General features: G+C 41.7%; 1 protein-coding gene across 6 annotated transcripts in view; it reads right to left on the reverse strand.

The window, feature by feature from the left end:
• The window catches only part of UHRF1BP1 (UHRF1 binding protein 1), a 55,976-nt gene that overhangs the window by 30,725 nt on the left and 9,553 nt on the right, over positions 1-15,698 (reverse strand). For 5 of the 6 annotated variants that reach the window (XR_004983904.2, XM_045572737.1, XM_036415302.2 and 2 more), the window contains exons 2-5: positions 9,474-9,636; positions 9,349-9,387; positions 3,279-3,370; positions 276-465 (exon numbers count right to left, since the gene is read on the reverse strand). Coding sequence is in view for 4 of the 6 variants with exons in the window: in XM_045572737.1 (XP_045428693.1) it covers positions 276-465; positions 3,279-3,370; positions 9,349-9,387; positions 9,474-9,636 (484 nt within the window). In the remaining 2 variants the exon portion in view is untranslated. Of the gene's footprint in view, positions 1-275; positions 466-3,278; positions 3,371-9,348; positions 9,389-9,473; positions 9,637-15,698 lie in introns of those variants that run through there. The other variant, XM_036415304.1, reaches the window with a different exon arrangement.

The following is a 15,698-nucleotide window of genomic DNA, read 5'->3' on the forward strand; positions in this document are numbered from 1 at the left end:
TCCCTTAATTCTGTGGATGAAATTAACCAAAAGACAGGAAGTGCAAGGGAGAGACTCCCACCATTCTCAGTTGGGATGCTACCAATAGAAGGCAGTGGATCAGAGATCCATAATTGAGGGGGAAAAACATAGCAATAACACTGGACAGGGAATCCTGCATTCCCAGAAATAGGATATCATTTGAGGAAATTCCCAAAGCAGGAATACTATCCTTTGAGAACCAGTCCTACTTTAAATCTCCCCATTCTCTCCTCTTGCAATGCTAGAGCTGTCACCTCTCCTCGGCGAGGGTCAGTGATGCGGGTGAGACGCAGGTCACTCTGCTGCCAGCTGGGGTTCACACTATAGCCCTGGAGCTGCCACAATTCAAAAGAAGCGTGGAAGGCCTTCGAGTGAATCTTGATGGTGATGGAATTGACGACGATGAACATCCCCTCCACCACCTTCTCAGCAAAGCCATACTCACTACAACAAACGAGGCAGACCAATGTTCAGAACCCGGTGAAACCATAGACACACTGGGTGACATCAGGCAAGACTGTTAACAATGCCCACCTTTGGGTGCTAGAACTATGGATAATTTTTTGCTTTATTTCTTTCTTCCCATTTCTACTTTCTTATATTTTTTACATTTCTAATAAAATTTTATGATGATACAGTACTCTTTTGGATGAGATTTTTTTTTTTAATGAAATAAAATGGGGGGACAGGTGAAGGCATATGCTGGGGATAAGGGAGGCTGGGGGGAGGTCAAGGGGAGAAAAGGAGACATATGTACTACTATTTGTAATACTTCAAACAATAAAAAAAAGAAAAATGAAATAGTTTACTTAGAAATAATCTCCTTTCTCTTACAAAGAATAAATTGAAAAATCTTTTTATAGTCCAGAAAATACCTGAAATAAGGATTTGAGTATTTTCTGTAAGGAGAGGCATAACTACATAAAAGCAACACTAGGTTTCTATAAATCCTTCAAAGACGTAGTATACTCTAAGTAGTGGAAAGAGGAAATACAGCTAGGTGAGTGAGAGGCATCTTGGAAATCTAATCATGAATAGTCCCACCTGTCCTAGCCGGTGTTCTCAGTGGTTAGAGCATCAGTTTGCACACCAAAGGGTTTTGGGTTCAATTCTTGGTCAAGGGCATGTACCTGGGTTGCAGGTTTGCTCCCTGTCCTTTATTAGTGTACATGCAGGAGGCAACCAGTCAGTGTGGCTCTCTCACATCGATGTTTCTCTCTCTCTTTCTCTCTTTCTTTTTCTCTACCTCTCAAAGAAAAAATATCCTCAGATGATGATTAAAAAAAGAAGAACAGCCGAAACCGGTTTGGCTCAGTGGATAGAGCGTCGGTCTGCAAACTGAAAGGTCCCAGGTTCGATTCCGGGCAAGGGCATGTACCTTGGTTGCAGGCATATCCCCAGTAGGGGGTGTGCAAGAGGCAGCTGATGGATGACTTTCTCTCATCGATGTTTCTAACTCTCTATCTCTCTCCTTTCCTCTCTGTAAAAAAAAAACCAATAAAATATATTAAAAAAAAAAAAAAAAAGAAGAAGAAGAAGAAGAAGAACAGCCCAACCTTTACCCTATCAAATATATCCCAAAGACCATAGCTGTACTTCCACAGTGAGAGGCCAGAAATGGCAAGGAGAGGAATGAATTATAAACTAAAGCAAATAAACATATGCAGTTGACCCTTGAACAAAACTGGGGTTAGAGAGACTGGCTCTCCCATGCAGTAGAAATCCATGTTTAACTTTCAATTCTCCCCAAAACTTTACTAAGAACCTACTGTTGACTGGAAACCTTACCAGTAACATGAACAGTTTGATTAACACATTTTGTATATTATATGTATTATATATAGTATTCTTACAATACAGTAAGCTAAAGAAAATAAAATAATATTAAGAAAATCATAGGAAGAGAAAACTCATTTATAGTACCATACATATTTATTGAAAAAATCCGGTCCTGGCTGGGTGGCTCAGTTAGAGTGTTGTCCTGTACACCAAAAAAGATTGTGGATTCGATTCCTGGTCAGGATACATACCTAGGCTGGGGGTTTTATTGCTGGTCGGGGCATATTAAGAGGTCAGATGTCTTTCTCTCTCTCCCTGTTTCTCTCTCTTGAAATTCAATAAATTTAATCCTCGGATGAGGATTAAAAAATAATAATAAATAATAAGTAAAATAGGGAAAACTAACATATGGTATTAAAAACCAAAATAAGCATTATCTTTAGGGGTGGGTATGCTAGAAAGGACAATTATAGCACCTTTATTCATAATTTCCAAAGTTTGAAAGCTACCAAAATTTCCTTCAGTAGGTAAATGGATAAACTGTGGTACACCCAGACAATGAAATACAGTTCAGTGTTAAAAAGAAATGAGCAAGAGAGACATAAAAAGACATACAGGAACAGTAAATGCATATTACTAACTGAAATAAGCCAATCTAAAAAAATAGGACCATACTATATGATTTCAACTATATGATATTCTGAAAAAGAAAAAACTAGAGCCCAACCAGTATGGCTCAGTGATTGAGCATCGGCCTATAATCCAGGAGGTCACGGTTCGATTCCTGGTCAGGGCACATGCCCAGGCTTGGTCCCCACTGTGGGGCATGAAGGAGGCAGCCAATCAATGATTCTCTCTCATCACTGATGTTTCTATCTCTCCTCCTCTCTTTCTCTCTGAAATCAATAAAAAAATAACAAAAGGAAAAAATAACAAAAGGAAAAACTAGAAAGTGAAAGGACCAGTGATTGCCAGGAGTTGAGGTTGAGGTAAAGGCTGAATAGGTAGGGTACAGAGGATTTTTAGAGCACTGAAAATACACAGTATGATACTATAATGATTGATAAAAGTCATTATATATTTGTTCAAAAACATAAAATGGCTGAAACTGGTTTGACTCAGTGGATAGAGCGTCGGCCTGCGTACTGAAAGGTCCCAGGTTCGATTCCGGTAAAGGGCATGTACATTGGTTACGGGCACATCCCCGGTAGGGGGTGTGCAAGAGGCAGCTGGTCGGTGTTTATCTCTCATCGATGTTTCTAACTCTCTCTCCCTCTCCCTTCCTCTCTGTAAAAAATCAATAAAATATATTTTAAAATAATAATAATAATAATAATAATTGTTGTGGTTAGATCTGGGGTACATAGGGTTTCATTACATTATTCTCTCTACTTTAGTGTATGTTTGAATTTTCCATAATTTAAATTTTTTATTCTTTAATTAAAAAATGATCTGGACCAGTAATATTTCCAACTAACCTCTGTCCTGAAGCAAGAGCAATGGGAGACTGTCCATTGGGAGGCCGCGGTTCCTCACATGTCTTCATCTCCACCTCCACCTTATCCAGACACTGAAATAAAAGCCACAAAGAGCTAAGCATGCGCACAAAAACCCACATAGCACAGACTGGTCATACTCATCCCTGCTCCAGTGCCTAGCTGAATGCTACGTTCACAGTGGGCAGACAATATCTGTTGAATGAATGAAGGAACAAACTGAAATACCAAGAGAGGTCTCATCTTTTCCCTTTCACTTCCATTAACAGAAGAACTCCATAACAAGCATGGGATTAGCTCCAGCAGAAAACATAAATCCAAGTTACAGAGATATTACCAGCTTTCAGTATTCCAGTCCTTGGGATAAAAATGTGCACCAATCAGTTCCTAAAGAGCTATCATTTGATAGTCACCCAATAGTCAGCATTAACTAAACTTCCAATTTTTCCTGTTAAGATTCTAAGGGAAAATAGGAAAATCTAAGTACCTGCGCAGCAAAACCTGTTATGAAAAACTACAAAACAAAACCAACTCAGAGCTCCTGGGTCTTGTCTCAGCTCTAATTCCTATACTGCCCAGCAGTCCCAGAACTAGTCCAAACAATACTCTGTCTCAGAGAGAAGCTCACAGGCCAGATAAAGCACCTACGGCTCCCAAAAGGAACAACCTATTAGGACTCCTCCCTATCTTCTCTCGGATCTCTTAAAACTACCCAAGTTAAAACCAAAATGGCAGCATAGGTAAACATCTGAACTTGCTATTGTGCACAACCACTTCAAAACTACAACTAAAAGACAAAACGGGTATCATCCAGAACCACAGGAAGGCTGGCTCAGTGGAAATTATACAGCTAGAAGGGAAGAAAAAAGCACACTGAAACTCGGAAGAGGGTCAGAGGTGCAGAAGTGAAGTGCAGAGGTATGGAGGCGTGTGTGCAGAAAGGGCTGTCAACTGAGTATGCTGATGTCTTTTTCAATCGGGAGGGAAATACAAGCTCCCGACTGCTCTGAACTCCAGTTCCGGGTGAGACTATCAGGGCCCAGATTCATACGGGGAATAACTGGACTGTCTGACATTAGGTAGAACTCAAGGGCGGCTTTCTCTCAGAGGTGCTTGCAGAGATCATTGTTCCTGCACGCTGCCACAGGACACAGACACAGGACCTCTACTAGGCAGGGCTGATCGTCAGCCATTGCTGGTGATTCCGAGACCCTGCTCCACCCAATTTACAACCCCACCCAAGCAGTGCGCAAAAGCTTTTGCATATGAATGGCCTGGCCCTTCGCAATCTGAAGCCTAACATACTGCAGCTGGGTCAAAGAGGCCCAGACCCTCCAAAAGAAGACCCGAGGCTGACAGCAGCTTGCATTGCTTCACAGCTGGGCCTCATCTGGGCACCTCCAAAACCCAAACAAAGAAGAGGAATCTGCAGATCTCTCTGAGGCTCCTGCTGGGTGGCCTTAGGCACAGGCTAAATCAGCACCTCCTTAGAGATCCAAGAGCCACTGTATCCAGTGGTCAGAGAGAGACTATCCAGACTAGAACTCTTCAGGTACATAAAAGACACACTCAGGGGACAGACTCAGTTAGTGCCAAAGCCCCACTGAAGCAAGTCTTGCCTCATAGGGGTGTCTCCAACACAGAAGTTCTCCCATCATAGACAAAACTGATCCTCACAGCCAACTGGCCTGGAGGTCAATTCCTCCCAGTGATACCAACAACAATCAAGACTTAACTACTATAAGACTGTGCATACAGCCCACAAAGGGGTGCCCCAAGTGTCCACCTCAGGTAATTAGGGAGGCTGAGCCATTGGGCCCTATAGGACACCTAGCACACAAAGCCACTCTATCAACAGGGAAGCAGCCAAAATTTGGAGACAAAAAAAAACAGGTCACAAATGAAAGAAATGAAGGAAAGCAAACAACTGGGTATAGAGTTCAAAACTACAGTTATAATGTTACTCAAGAATCTTCTAGAAAAACACCGATAAATTTAGTAGACCCTCAAGTATATGAAAAAGCACCAACTAGAAATTAAGCATACACTGACTGAAATAAAAAAATAATATACAGAGATGCAACAGTAGACTAGAGGAACCCAAGAATCAAGTCAAAGATTTGAAATTCAAAGAAGCCAAAAACATCCAACCAGAAAAGAAAAAATCAAAAAGAATTAAAAAATATGAAGATAATGTAAGAAGCCTCTGAGACAACTTTAAGTGTATTAACATCTGAATTATGGGGGTGTCAGAAGAAGAGAGAAAGCAAGATATTGACCTATTTGAAGAAATAATGACAGAAAACTTCCCCTACTTGGTCAAAGAAATAGACTTACAAGTCCAGGAAGTACAGAGAACCCCAAACTAAAGAGGACCACACCAAGACACATCATAATTATTATGCCAAGGGCAAAAAATAAAGAGAGACTATTAAAAGCAGCAAGAGAAAAAACAGTTAGTTACCTACAAGGGAGCACCCATACGACTGTCAGCTGATTTCTCAATAGAAATTATGCAGGCCAGAAGGAAATGGCAAGAAATATTCAAAGTGATAAATGGCAAGAACCTACAACCAAGATTATTCTACCCAGCAAAGCTATCATTTTGTGTTTTGTTTTGTTTTGTTTTTAATTTTTTAAAATATATTTTATTGATTTTTTACAGAGAGGAAGGGAGAGACATAGAGAGCTAGAAACGTCAATGAGAGAGAAACGTTGACCAGCTGTCTCTTGCATACCCCTCACCGGGGATGCGCCCGCAACCAAGGTACATGCCCTTGACCGGAATCAAACCCAGGACCTTTCAGTCTGCAGACCGACGCTCTACCACTGAGCCAAACCGGTTTCGGCCAAAGCTATCATTTTGAATTGAAGGTCAGATAGAGCTTCACAGATAAGAAAAAGCTAAAGGAGGAGAAACCAAGATGGCAGCATAGAGTAGACACCCGAATGCAGCCTACCACAACAAATTTGAATTTAGAACTGAAAAACAGGGGAGGCATTGCCCTGAAGTGCCGGACGGCTAGCTGAGAGGAGGCTCTGCCATCTGAGAAGGAGAGAGAAAGCACGCTGAACCTCAGGAACTGTGAAGGTATGGAGAACTGTGTGCGCGAAAAGGCCCTGGGAGAGGAAGGGCCGGACAGAGATTACTGCTGGCTTACTCCCGGAGTGCAGAGAGGGCGGGCCAGGCTGAGTTCGCTACTGGCTTACTCCCTGTGTGCACAGAGGGCGGACAGCTAACGTGCAACTGGCTTTCTTGCTCGAGAGGAAAATAGAATCAGCCTATTGTTCTGATAGAAGGCCCCAGAGAGGGAGAGGCCAGACTGTCAGGCAGTGGGCAGAGATTTCTCGGAGGTGTGTGAAGCCAGAGGCCATTACTGCAGGACTTAGGGAGGAGCCCAAGGGAAAACAAAGTTTGTCTGCACCAACCCGAGACTCTGCCCCATCTCTGGCTGAGCACAGAAGCTCTCCCAGAGGCTGGCTTTCTCTAAGGAGGGACTGGCAGGAACCCAAAGCTTGTCTGCGCCTTTACCAAAGAGGTGCGCGCGCCTGCAACCAATCTTCCAAAACTCTCCAAGAACAGGTCTTTTCTAAGGCGAGACTGACAGGGAACCAAAGATTGTCTGCGCCACCCCGAGACCCCGCCCTATCCAAGCAGAGTACGGAAACCCTCCTAGCTGAGACACTGCTGATCCTCACAGCCAATTGGCTTGGAGATCAACGCTTCCCAGTGATACCAACAATAAGCAAGGCTTAACAACAAGACTGCACACACAGCCCACAAAGGGCTACACTAAGACTGTCCACTGCAGGTAACTGGGAAGGCTGTGGTACTGGGCTCTACCAGAACACCTAGCACACAAAGCTATTCCATCAAATCAGAGAAACAACTAAAATGCAGACAAGAGGAAGGACACAAAGGAAGGAGATGGAGGAAAAGAAAAGATTGGACATTGAGTTCAAAACTACAGTTATAAGGTTATTCAACAATATCCTAAAAAAGGCCGATAAAATAAATGAGACCTATGAGGATATGAAAAGGGAGCAACTAGAAATAATAAGGGATCAATAAGAAATGAAGAAAACACTGTCTGAAATAAAAAATATTATACAAAGTCCTAAAAACAGACTGGAAGATCGCAAGAATCAAGACAAAGATTTAGAACACGAAGAGCCAGAGGACACTCCTCTGCAGAAGGGAGAAGATAAGAGAATCCAGAAAGTTGAAGATAGTGTAAGAAACCTCTGGGACAACTTCAAGGGAACCAACATCAGAATTATGGGGATTCCAGAAGAAGAGAGAGAGCAAGATACCGAAAGAATACTGGAAGAAATAGTGACAGAAAACTTCCCCCACCTGGGGAAAGAAATAGACTTAGAAGTCCAGGAAGCCCGCAGAACTCCAAACAAAAGGAATCCAAGGAGGACCACACCAAGTCACATCATAATTAAAATTCCAAGAACAAAAGACAAAGAGAGAATATTAAAAGCAGCAAGAGAAAAGCAGGTAGTTACCTATAAAGGAACACCCATACGATTGTCAGCTGATTTCTCAACAAAAACCATGCAGGCCAGACGGGAATGGCAAGAAATATTCAAGGTGATGAATAGCAAGAACCTACAGCCAAAAATACTCTACCCAGCAAAGCTATCACTCAGAATCAAAGGACAGTTAAAGAGCTTCACAAATAAAAAAAAAAGCTAAAAGAGTTCATCACTGCCAAACCAGAATTATATGAATTGCTGAAGGAGGTTATTTAGGAAGAGGAAGAAGATAAAGATAAAAATTATGATCAACAAATACGTAACTATCAACAAGTGAATCTAAAAACCAAGGGAATTAAAAAAATCTGATGAACAATATTAACTGGTGAATATAATAGAATCAGAGGTATGGAAGGGGAGTGGACTGACGATTCTCGGGGAAAAGGGGAGTGGGGGTGCGGGAAGAGACTGGACAAAAACTGTGCACCTATGGATGAGGACAATGGAGGATGGGGAAAGGACAGAGGGTGGGGTGGGAACCTGGTGGAGAGGAGCAATTGAGGGGGGGAAGAGGATCACATTTGTAATAATCTGAACAATAAAGATTTATTAAAAAAAAAAAGAAAGAAAAAGAAAAAGCTAAAGGAGTTCATCACCACCAAACCAGTATTATATGAAATGCTAAAAGGTATTCTTTTTTTTTTTTAATATATATTTTATTGATTTTTTACAGAGAGAAAGGGAGTGGGAGAGAGAGTCAGAAACGTCAATGAGAGAGAAACATCGACCAACTGCCTCTTGCACACCCCCTACCAGGATGTGCCTGCAACCATTGTATATGCCCTTGACCAGAATCGAACCTGGGACCTTTCAGTCCCCAGACCGATGCTCTATCCACTGAGCCAAACCGGTTTCAGCTGAAAGGTATTCTTTAAGAAGAGGAGGAAGAAGAAAAAGGTAAAGATAAAAGTTATGAACTACAAAGTGACAACAAATACCATATTTTCCGGCATATAAGACGACTTTTGAAACGAAAAAAAGCCTGCTCAGATTGGCCAGAGTCAGAGAGGCGGTCTATTAAAAAAAGAACTGGTGTTGCTTCGGAAGTAGGGGGTAGTCTTATACAGCGAATATAGGCCTAAACCTATGTTTTAACTGTAAAATTAGGGGGTCGTCTTATACGCCGGAAAATACGGTACATATCTATCAAAAAGTGAATCTAAAAACCAAGTGACTAAAAAGTCTGATGAACAGAATAAAACTGGTGAATATAATAGGATCAGGGGATAGAAAGGAAATGGACTGACAATTCTTGGGGGGGAAGGGGTGTGGGGAGTATGAGAATAGACTGGACAAAAATCGTACATCTATGAATGGGGACAGTGTGTGTGGGGGGGGGAGGGGTGTAAAGGCAAAGGGTGGGGTGGGAACCAGTGTAGGGGAACTATTGGGGGGAAGGAGAGAGAGAAACAACTGTAATCTGAACAATAAATATTAATTAGAAAATTTTAAAAAATCTCTACCACAGACATCCCCTGGATTATTTGCAATCAAGACAAACCATTACCAAGCAAATTGGGTGCGTCTTCAACTTTGTCCACTGGATCTGCAAGAGAAAAGCAAAGATTCAGGACTGTGGAAGGCAGGCCTGCTGGCCAAAGAAAGCAACAGCACTCTGACCCCCATTCTCACCCGGATGGAGGCCTTGTTGCAGTAGACCCGAGTGATGGCTAACCAGGTAGGCAGCTCCAACACATTCTGTAGAACCTCTTCATCCAGCTCCAGGTTGGTCAGCTGACCCTCCCCTTTCAGGGTACTCAAATTGATTTTGTCTGGGGAAAGATTCTTAGTGAACCTGAAAAGAGTAACGATAAGAACCCATTATTTCCATGGGAACATGCTAAACAGCATTACCGCCAATAACACTTCTGAATTTAGAGAAAAGAGAAGAATAAACAACTAATAATCACACTGTCTTTATGCCACGGAAGATGTTGGGTATAACTATCATTGTACTCATGATTGTGTCATCTTTCCACTCAAGAGCCTACAATGGGAATTCTGGGAATATGATTGTAGCAGCAGCATCATAGGCTTTTGATATTTCTGAATCCCCATATAAAAACAGACAGAGCATGGGGGACAGGGGACAGGAAGAGACCAAAAAACAAAAAACAAAACAAAACACACACACACACACACACACACAGATCAATTACACAGCAACACAAAAAGCCCATGGACAGCCCAACTGTAGTGGACAGCCCAACTGCATTGGTTGAGCATCATCCCATGCACTGATAAGTTGTGGGTTCGATCCCAGTCAGGGTACTTATGAAGGCAACCAATCAATGTTTCTCTCCTCCCACCCCCTTGTGGGTGCGAATTTTTTAAAAATAACACTAAAATAAAGCATCCTTATAACCCACCGCCCATACAAGCAAGAGAGCAAAAACATCAACAGCCACAAGACATGAGTGCTATAAGCAGCTGTGCAGATCTACATAGAGAGAAGCAATAAGACATCTGACAGACCAGAGAACAGAAGAACCCCAAGCCAACCAAGTCTTAAATGTAAGACAATGTGACCAACTTGAGAATAGCATTTGAAACTGGAGGGGTTCTGTCCACTGTGTGGCCCAAAGTAGCTGAAGCAGTCTAGCCCTATAAACTCATATAACTAACCCAGGCTTCTTCTCAGGACAGGGACCCTGCACTTAGAAGAAACTGCCGGGAAAGGAATCCAAATTAAGATGGGGTAACAAATGAAAAAAAAAAGTCCAAATAAAAGGGTGTAGGCTATGGGGGGAGGATAAGCACTAGTATTTTTTAACACTACTTGAAACAACAGAAGAGGAGGTTTTTATATGGGGATTCAGAAATATCAAAAGCCTATAAGTTAAAATATGAAACAGCCGAAACCAGTTTGGCTCAGTGGATAGAGCGTCGTCTGCGGACTGAAAGGTCCCAGGTTCGATTCCGCTCAAGGGCATGTACATTGGTTGCGGGCACATCCCCGGAGGGGGCTGTGCAGGAGGCAGCTGGTCGATGTATCTCTCTCATCGATGTTTCTGGCTCTCTTTATCCCTTTCCCTTCCCCTCTGCGAAAAATCAATAAAAATAAAAATAAACCTTTCTGTTTAAAAAAATTATTTATTTACAAAATAAAATAAAATATGAAACAGTAAGAGGCTAATTATTAGCTTGTTAAGTAGAGTAAAATGAACTCCGGCCCCTTACACATACCTTTGATGTTATAAAATACATGACCTCTACCTAGTCTTGCCAAAGGGTAAGACTACCTGAATCTCATCATGCTACTCACAGGGTCCAGTTGTTAATTTGCATAAAATACAGGACAGAGAAAAACTGCTGAGTTGCACTCTCAAAGTGTGCAATCAGGAAGTTTCAGACCATGGGAAATTCTATAGGTCAAGTGGCCTGGACATAAACAATTCACACAGGCCAATCTTCTCACTAGTCTACGTTCACGGTCTAGTCTTTGCTCATGTGTTCTCACCCACTCCCTTTTCTGCCATTCAAGGCCCAACTCAAGACTGCTTACTGAGGCTTTCTTTCCCTAACTGCTGCAACGCATATTAAACAATTAGGGTTGCCCTAGCTGGTTTGGCTGAATGGATGGCGCATCGGCCTGCAGACAGAAAGGTCTCAGGTTCGATTCCAGTCAAGGGCACATGCCTGGGTTGTGGGCTCAGTCCAGCGTTCAGGAGGCAGCCAACCAATGATTCCCTTTCATAATTGATGTTTCACTCCCTTCCTCTCCTTTCCTCTCTGAAATCAAAAAAAAAAAAAAAAAGTTTAAAAAATTTTTAGGATATTAGGATATCCTCTAATTCTCCCATGTGCATCCACCCCTGAGCAATTAGATGTTAAGCTCTTTGAAGTCAGGGGCTTAGTCTTAGCCATCCCTCCTAATCTAAATGGCTACCTGGCAGAATTCTGGGCCTATTTACCGTAACTTTTTTTTTTTGTACCGTAACTTTTAGCTAATTACACTGCTGGCTAACTAGTGCCAGCTCCCTTCTCTCATCTCTTTTGGCTGATCAATTTAAGGCCAGTTCTTCGTAGCATAACCTGCTCTCCTGTAGGACAAACTATCTAGATGAGTCTTACCCCTGTCATTCTTTCTCACTGTTACGCCTCTCATAATTACTATTTTCAACACAGTAATTAATTGTATTTGATCCTCCACTGTAACTATACTTAGCCCTTACATATATTAGATGCTAATAGTTGACTTTAGATTAACACATATTGTTTACCACCCAGCTAGCATAGCTCTGGTTGAGCATCAACCTATGAACCAGAAGGTCAAGGTTGGATTCCTGGGCAGGGCACATGCCTGGGTTGCGGGCTTAATCCCCAGTGTTGGGTGTATGGAAGATAGTCAATCAATGATTCTCTCTCATCACTGATGTTTCTATCTCTCTCTCCCTCTGAAATCAATAAAAATATTATATATATGTATATATATTTTACCAATTTTTTATTTCTCATCCATATCCTTTTCTTTTACTAAGCTGTGTTTCTAGTGTTTTTGGTTTTCCTTAAACCATAAGATCATGACATGTAAGAGTTTTATCTTGAATTTTTTTCTACAATGCTCAAAATGGTATTGTGTTCAAAGACTCTAACAATAATTCAAACGACAATAAAAACAATTTTAGAGCCGAAGCCGGTTTGGCTCAGTGGTAGAGCATCGGTCTGAGGACTGAAAGGTCCCAGGTTCAATTCTGGTCAAGGGCATGTGCATTGGTTGCGGGCACATCCCCGGTAGGGGGTGTGCAAGAGGCAGCTGGTCGATGTTTCTCATCGATGTTTCTGACTCTCTATCTCTCTCCCTTCCTCCTCTCTGTGAAATATCAATAAAATATATTTTTTTAAAAAACAATTTTAGAAATTTATAAATGTGCAAAACAATGTTGTATATTAATAAGGGATACATAGGAATGCACTGGCATGATAAAAAAATTCAGGAAAAGTGCTTATATGTGGGATAACGGAAGGGGTCCACAGGAAGCTTCAACTATATGGATAATACTTATTTCTCAATGGAGCTGGGAGGTGACTGTATGGCTGTTCATTATATTACTCTTTTTACCTTTTTATATGGTAACCATAATAATAAAAGTATAATATGCTAATTAGACTACACAGCTATATGACCTTCTGGTGTCATTCTGGACATCCTTCTGGACAAAGCCGTGGCAGCGGGGGGCCAAGGCAGAGGAGTTAGGGGCAATCAGACAGGCAGAGTGGTTAAGAGCCATCAGGCAGGCAGGCGAGCAGTTAGGGGCGATCAGACAGGCAGGCGAGCAGTTAGGAACCAAAGGTCCTACATTGCAAGAGGGATGTCTAACTGCCAGTTTAGGCCCTGGGATCCCTGCAGGACTGGGTCTAAACCAGCAGTCGGACATCTCCCAAGGGGTCCCAAATTGCGAGAGGATGCAGGCCAGGCTGAGGAACCCCACTCCCCACCCCTGTGCACTGGGCCTCTAGTTTAATAATAAATCCTTTTAAGATTTCTGCCAATTACCTATTGTATATACTTACTACTGAGAGAACCACTCAGCCATGAGTCTCTCATACTGCTACTGTCTTGCTCGCTATAGCAAAAATGCACGATCCTGACCACTCCTTACCCAGGCCACTTCTCAGGATTGCGTTGCAAAGAGCAGCTTTGAGAGATAATGTCCCCTCCAGAACAAAGAGTAGGCTTTTTAACCATTTACCAAAAGGAATGGGTTTCCCAAATTCAACGTTCTACTCCTGTAACATGTGTGCAGGCATCTATCTGGACCCATTCATGTCACTCCCATGGAACTTGGGGCATGGGGACTAATTGTAAACATAAGCTTATGCTGCTTGCTAGGCTATAAGTAATTAGGTCTTTTGTCTCTGATCCAGGAATCTCATGTGTTCCGCCACTTACATGAACTGTAACAGGCTATTAGCTTCTATACAGGGTATAGTAAAATCCCAGACTCTTAGACATACTTTTACTGATTTTAATTAATAAAAGAAATTTAAATATTTATTTACTGAATATAAACCAATTTTGTTCTTAGATTCAAAAAGACAAGCTTTCCCTAATGGCTCTTATCATCTAGAAACTAACTTGCCACAGAGGGAAAGGATTCCTCTTTTCCTGTAAGGAATGGCTACCAGCCTGGAAACAGGACTGGGTTGTGAAAGAGAAAAAAGAACATCTTAATACTTCCACTACATGAAACAACCACCAAAAGAAAAAGAAGATATATAATGCACACCCACTTGAGAAATTTGGAGGCAACATAGTCCTGAGGGATGGAAAGAAAAGTAGGAAACAACTCAGCATTATTTGTAATCACTAAGTATAGGCAGGCTTTCTTTTTCAAGTCCCTTTTGTATTTATTTATTATTTCTTTCAAGTCCATGTGTATTTAAATAAGATATTACAATTATGCCCTGGCTGGTGTGGCTCTGTTGAGTATTGTTCCTTGCATCAAGAGCTCCCAGTCAGGGCATATGCCCGGCTTTTGGGCCCCATCCCCAGTAGGGGGCGTCGCTCTCCTTCTCTCTAAAAAAAATCAATAGAAACATATTTTTTAAAAGATATTACAATTATTACTTCTTCCTAGCAGCCATTCCTTTACTGTTAAATATTCAGGAAAGCCACATCCGCTCAGAATTTGGGGCGGGCATCCTTCAGAAGTATTTGTCTTAAAGATAAGAATATTTGAAGACATAAAATTAGTTTGTGAAAATTATGTTTCCTCATGTCCTCACCACAGATTCTGGTAAGACCCTATCTTTCTACCACAGCTGAGACATAGAGGGAATGGCCACTATCAAAGATGGAAGTAAGGATCCCTTTAATACGCAGGAAAGGGGAGAGAAAAGTCTAGAATCACTAAATAGACTACTTTTCCTGGTGATAAAAAGGCATTTTTAAGAAAAGAAAGTGATATGGACTTTTTCAAGTATATTCTCTGAAGAAAGAGGAACATACTTCGAATAAAGTGAAACAAACAGCTCAAAAATGAGCTACACTGCTTGCTCCACTGACATTCTCAGAGTGATTATACTCAATAGGTGTCACAGATCCAATTTCTACATTGTATTCTATGCAAATTCTAACTACTTACATCTCCATACAAAATAAATGTCATTTTCGAAGCCTTGAATTAAAAAGTATGAGATTGTGTTACATTTCATCTTAACCTTGCCAGTATTTTGGGCAATGTGTGACAAACTATGTGCCTCTGATCCAGTGGATGGCATCACTTTGGTATGTTTAACATGCAGATCATAAGGCCACATCCCGGATATGCAGAATCACAATGGGAAGTTGGGTAAGGAATCAGATTTTTTAATAAACCCAAGATGATTTCTTCGGTTCTCCAAACTTTGAGAGTGCTTTAATTTGAGGTTTCAGTTAACCAGCTAAAATACGTTAAGGAAGAGAAAGCCAGAGGCTGCAGATGGAAAAGAGATGAATAAATCCATTCTTTACGAACAAAGTTTTCAACTTCTATTCTTATTATGGCTTGGTTAGAGCACAGGCTTTAAAGTTAGACTTGGGCTCAAAATGTGGCTCTGTCACTTACCAGTACTGTGCTGTGACTTTAGGCAAACTGTTTAACCCACCTCACTTGAATTAAAAGGCAGTTCTCACAGCAACCAGGTGGGACTTATGTCTCTGATTGTCTTGGAGATGATGGCATGTGTGTGAACTCCAGCCAGCCAGGACTGGAGACTCACCTCAGGGAGGACTGTTCAGCAGCCTCCTGGCACACCGCCCTGGTCAACAGCACTAACACAGGGAACAGGAAAAGCACAAAACCTGTCTTCCCACCCCAAAGTGAATTAGGCCCTGAATGAAAAGTGATCATTTGTATTTCCAAGTAGGACACA

Source organism: Pipistrellus kuhlii, unplaced genomic scaffold, assembly GCF_014108245.1.
Source record: "Pipistrellus kuhlii isolate mPipKuh1 unplaced genomic scaffold, mPipKuh1.p scaffold_m20_p_5, whole genome shotgun sequence".
Taxonomy (NCBI): Eukaryota; Metazoa; Chordata; class Mammalia; order Chiroptera; family Vespertilionidae; genus Pipistrellus; species Pipistrellus kuhlii.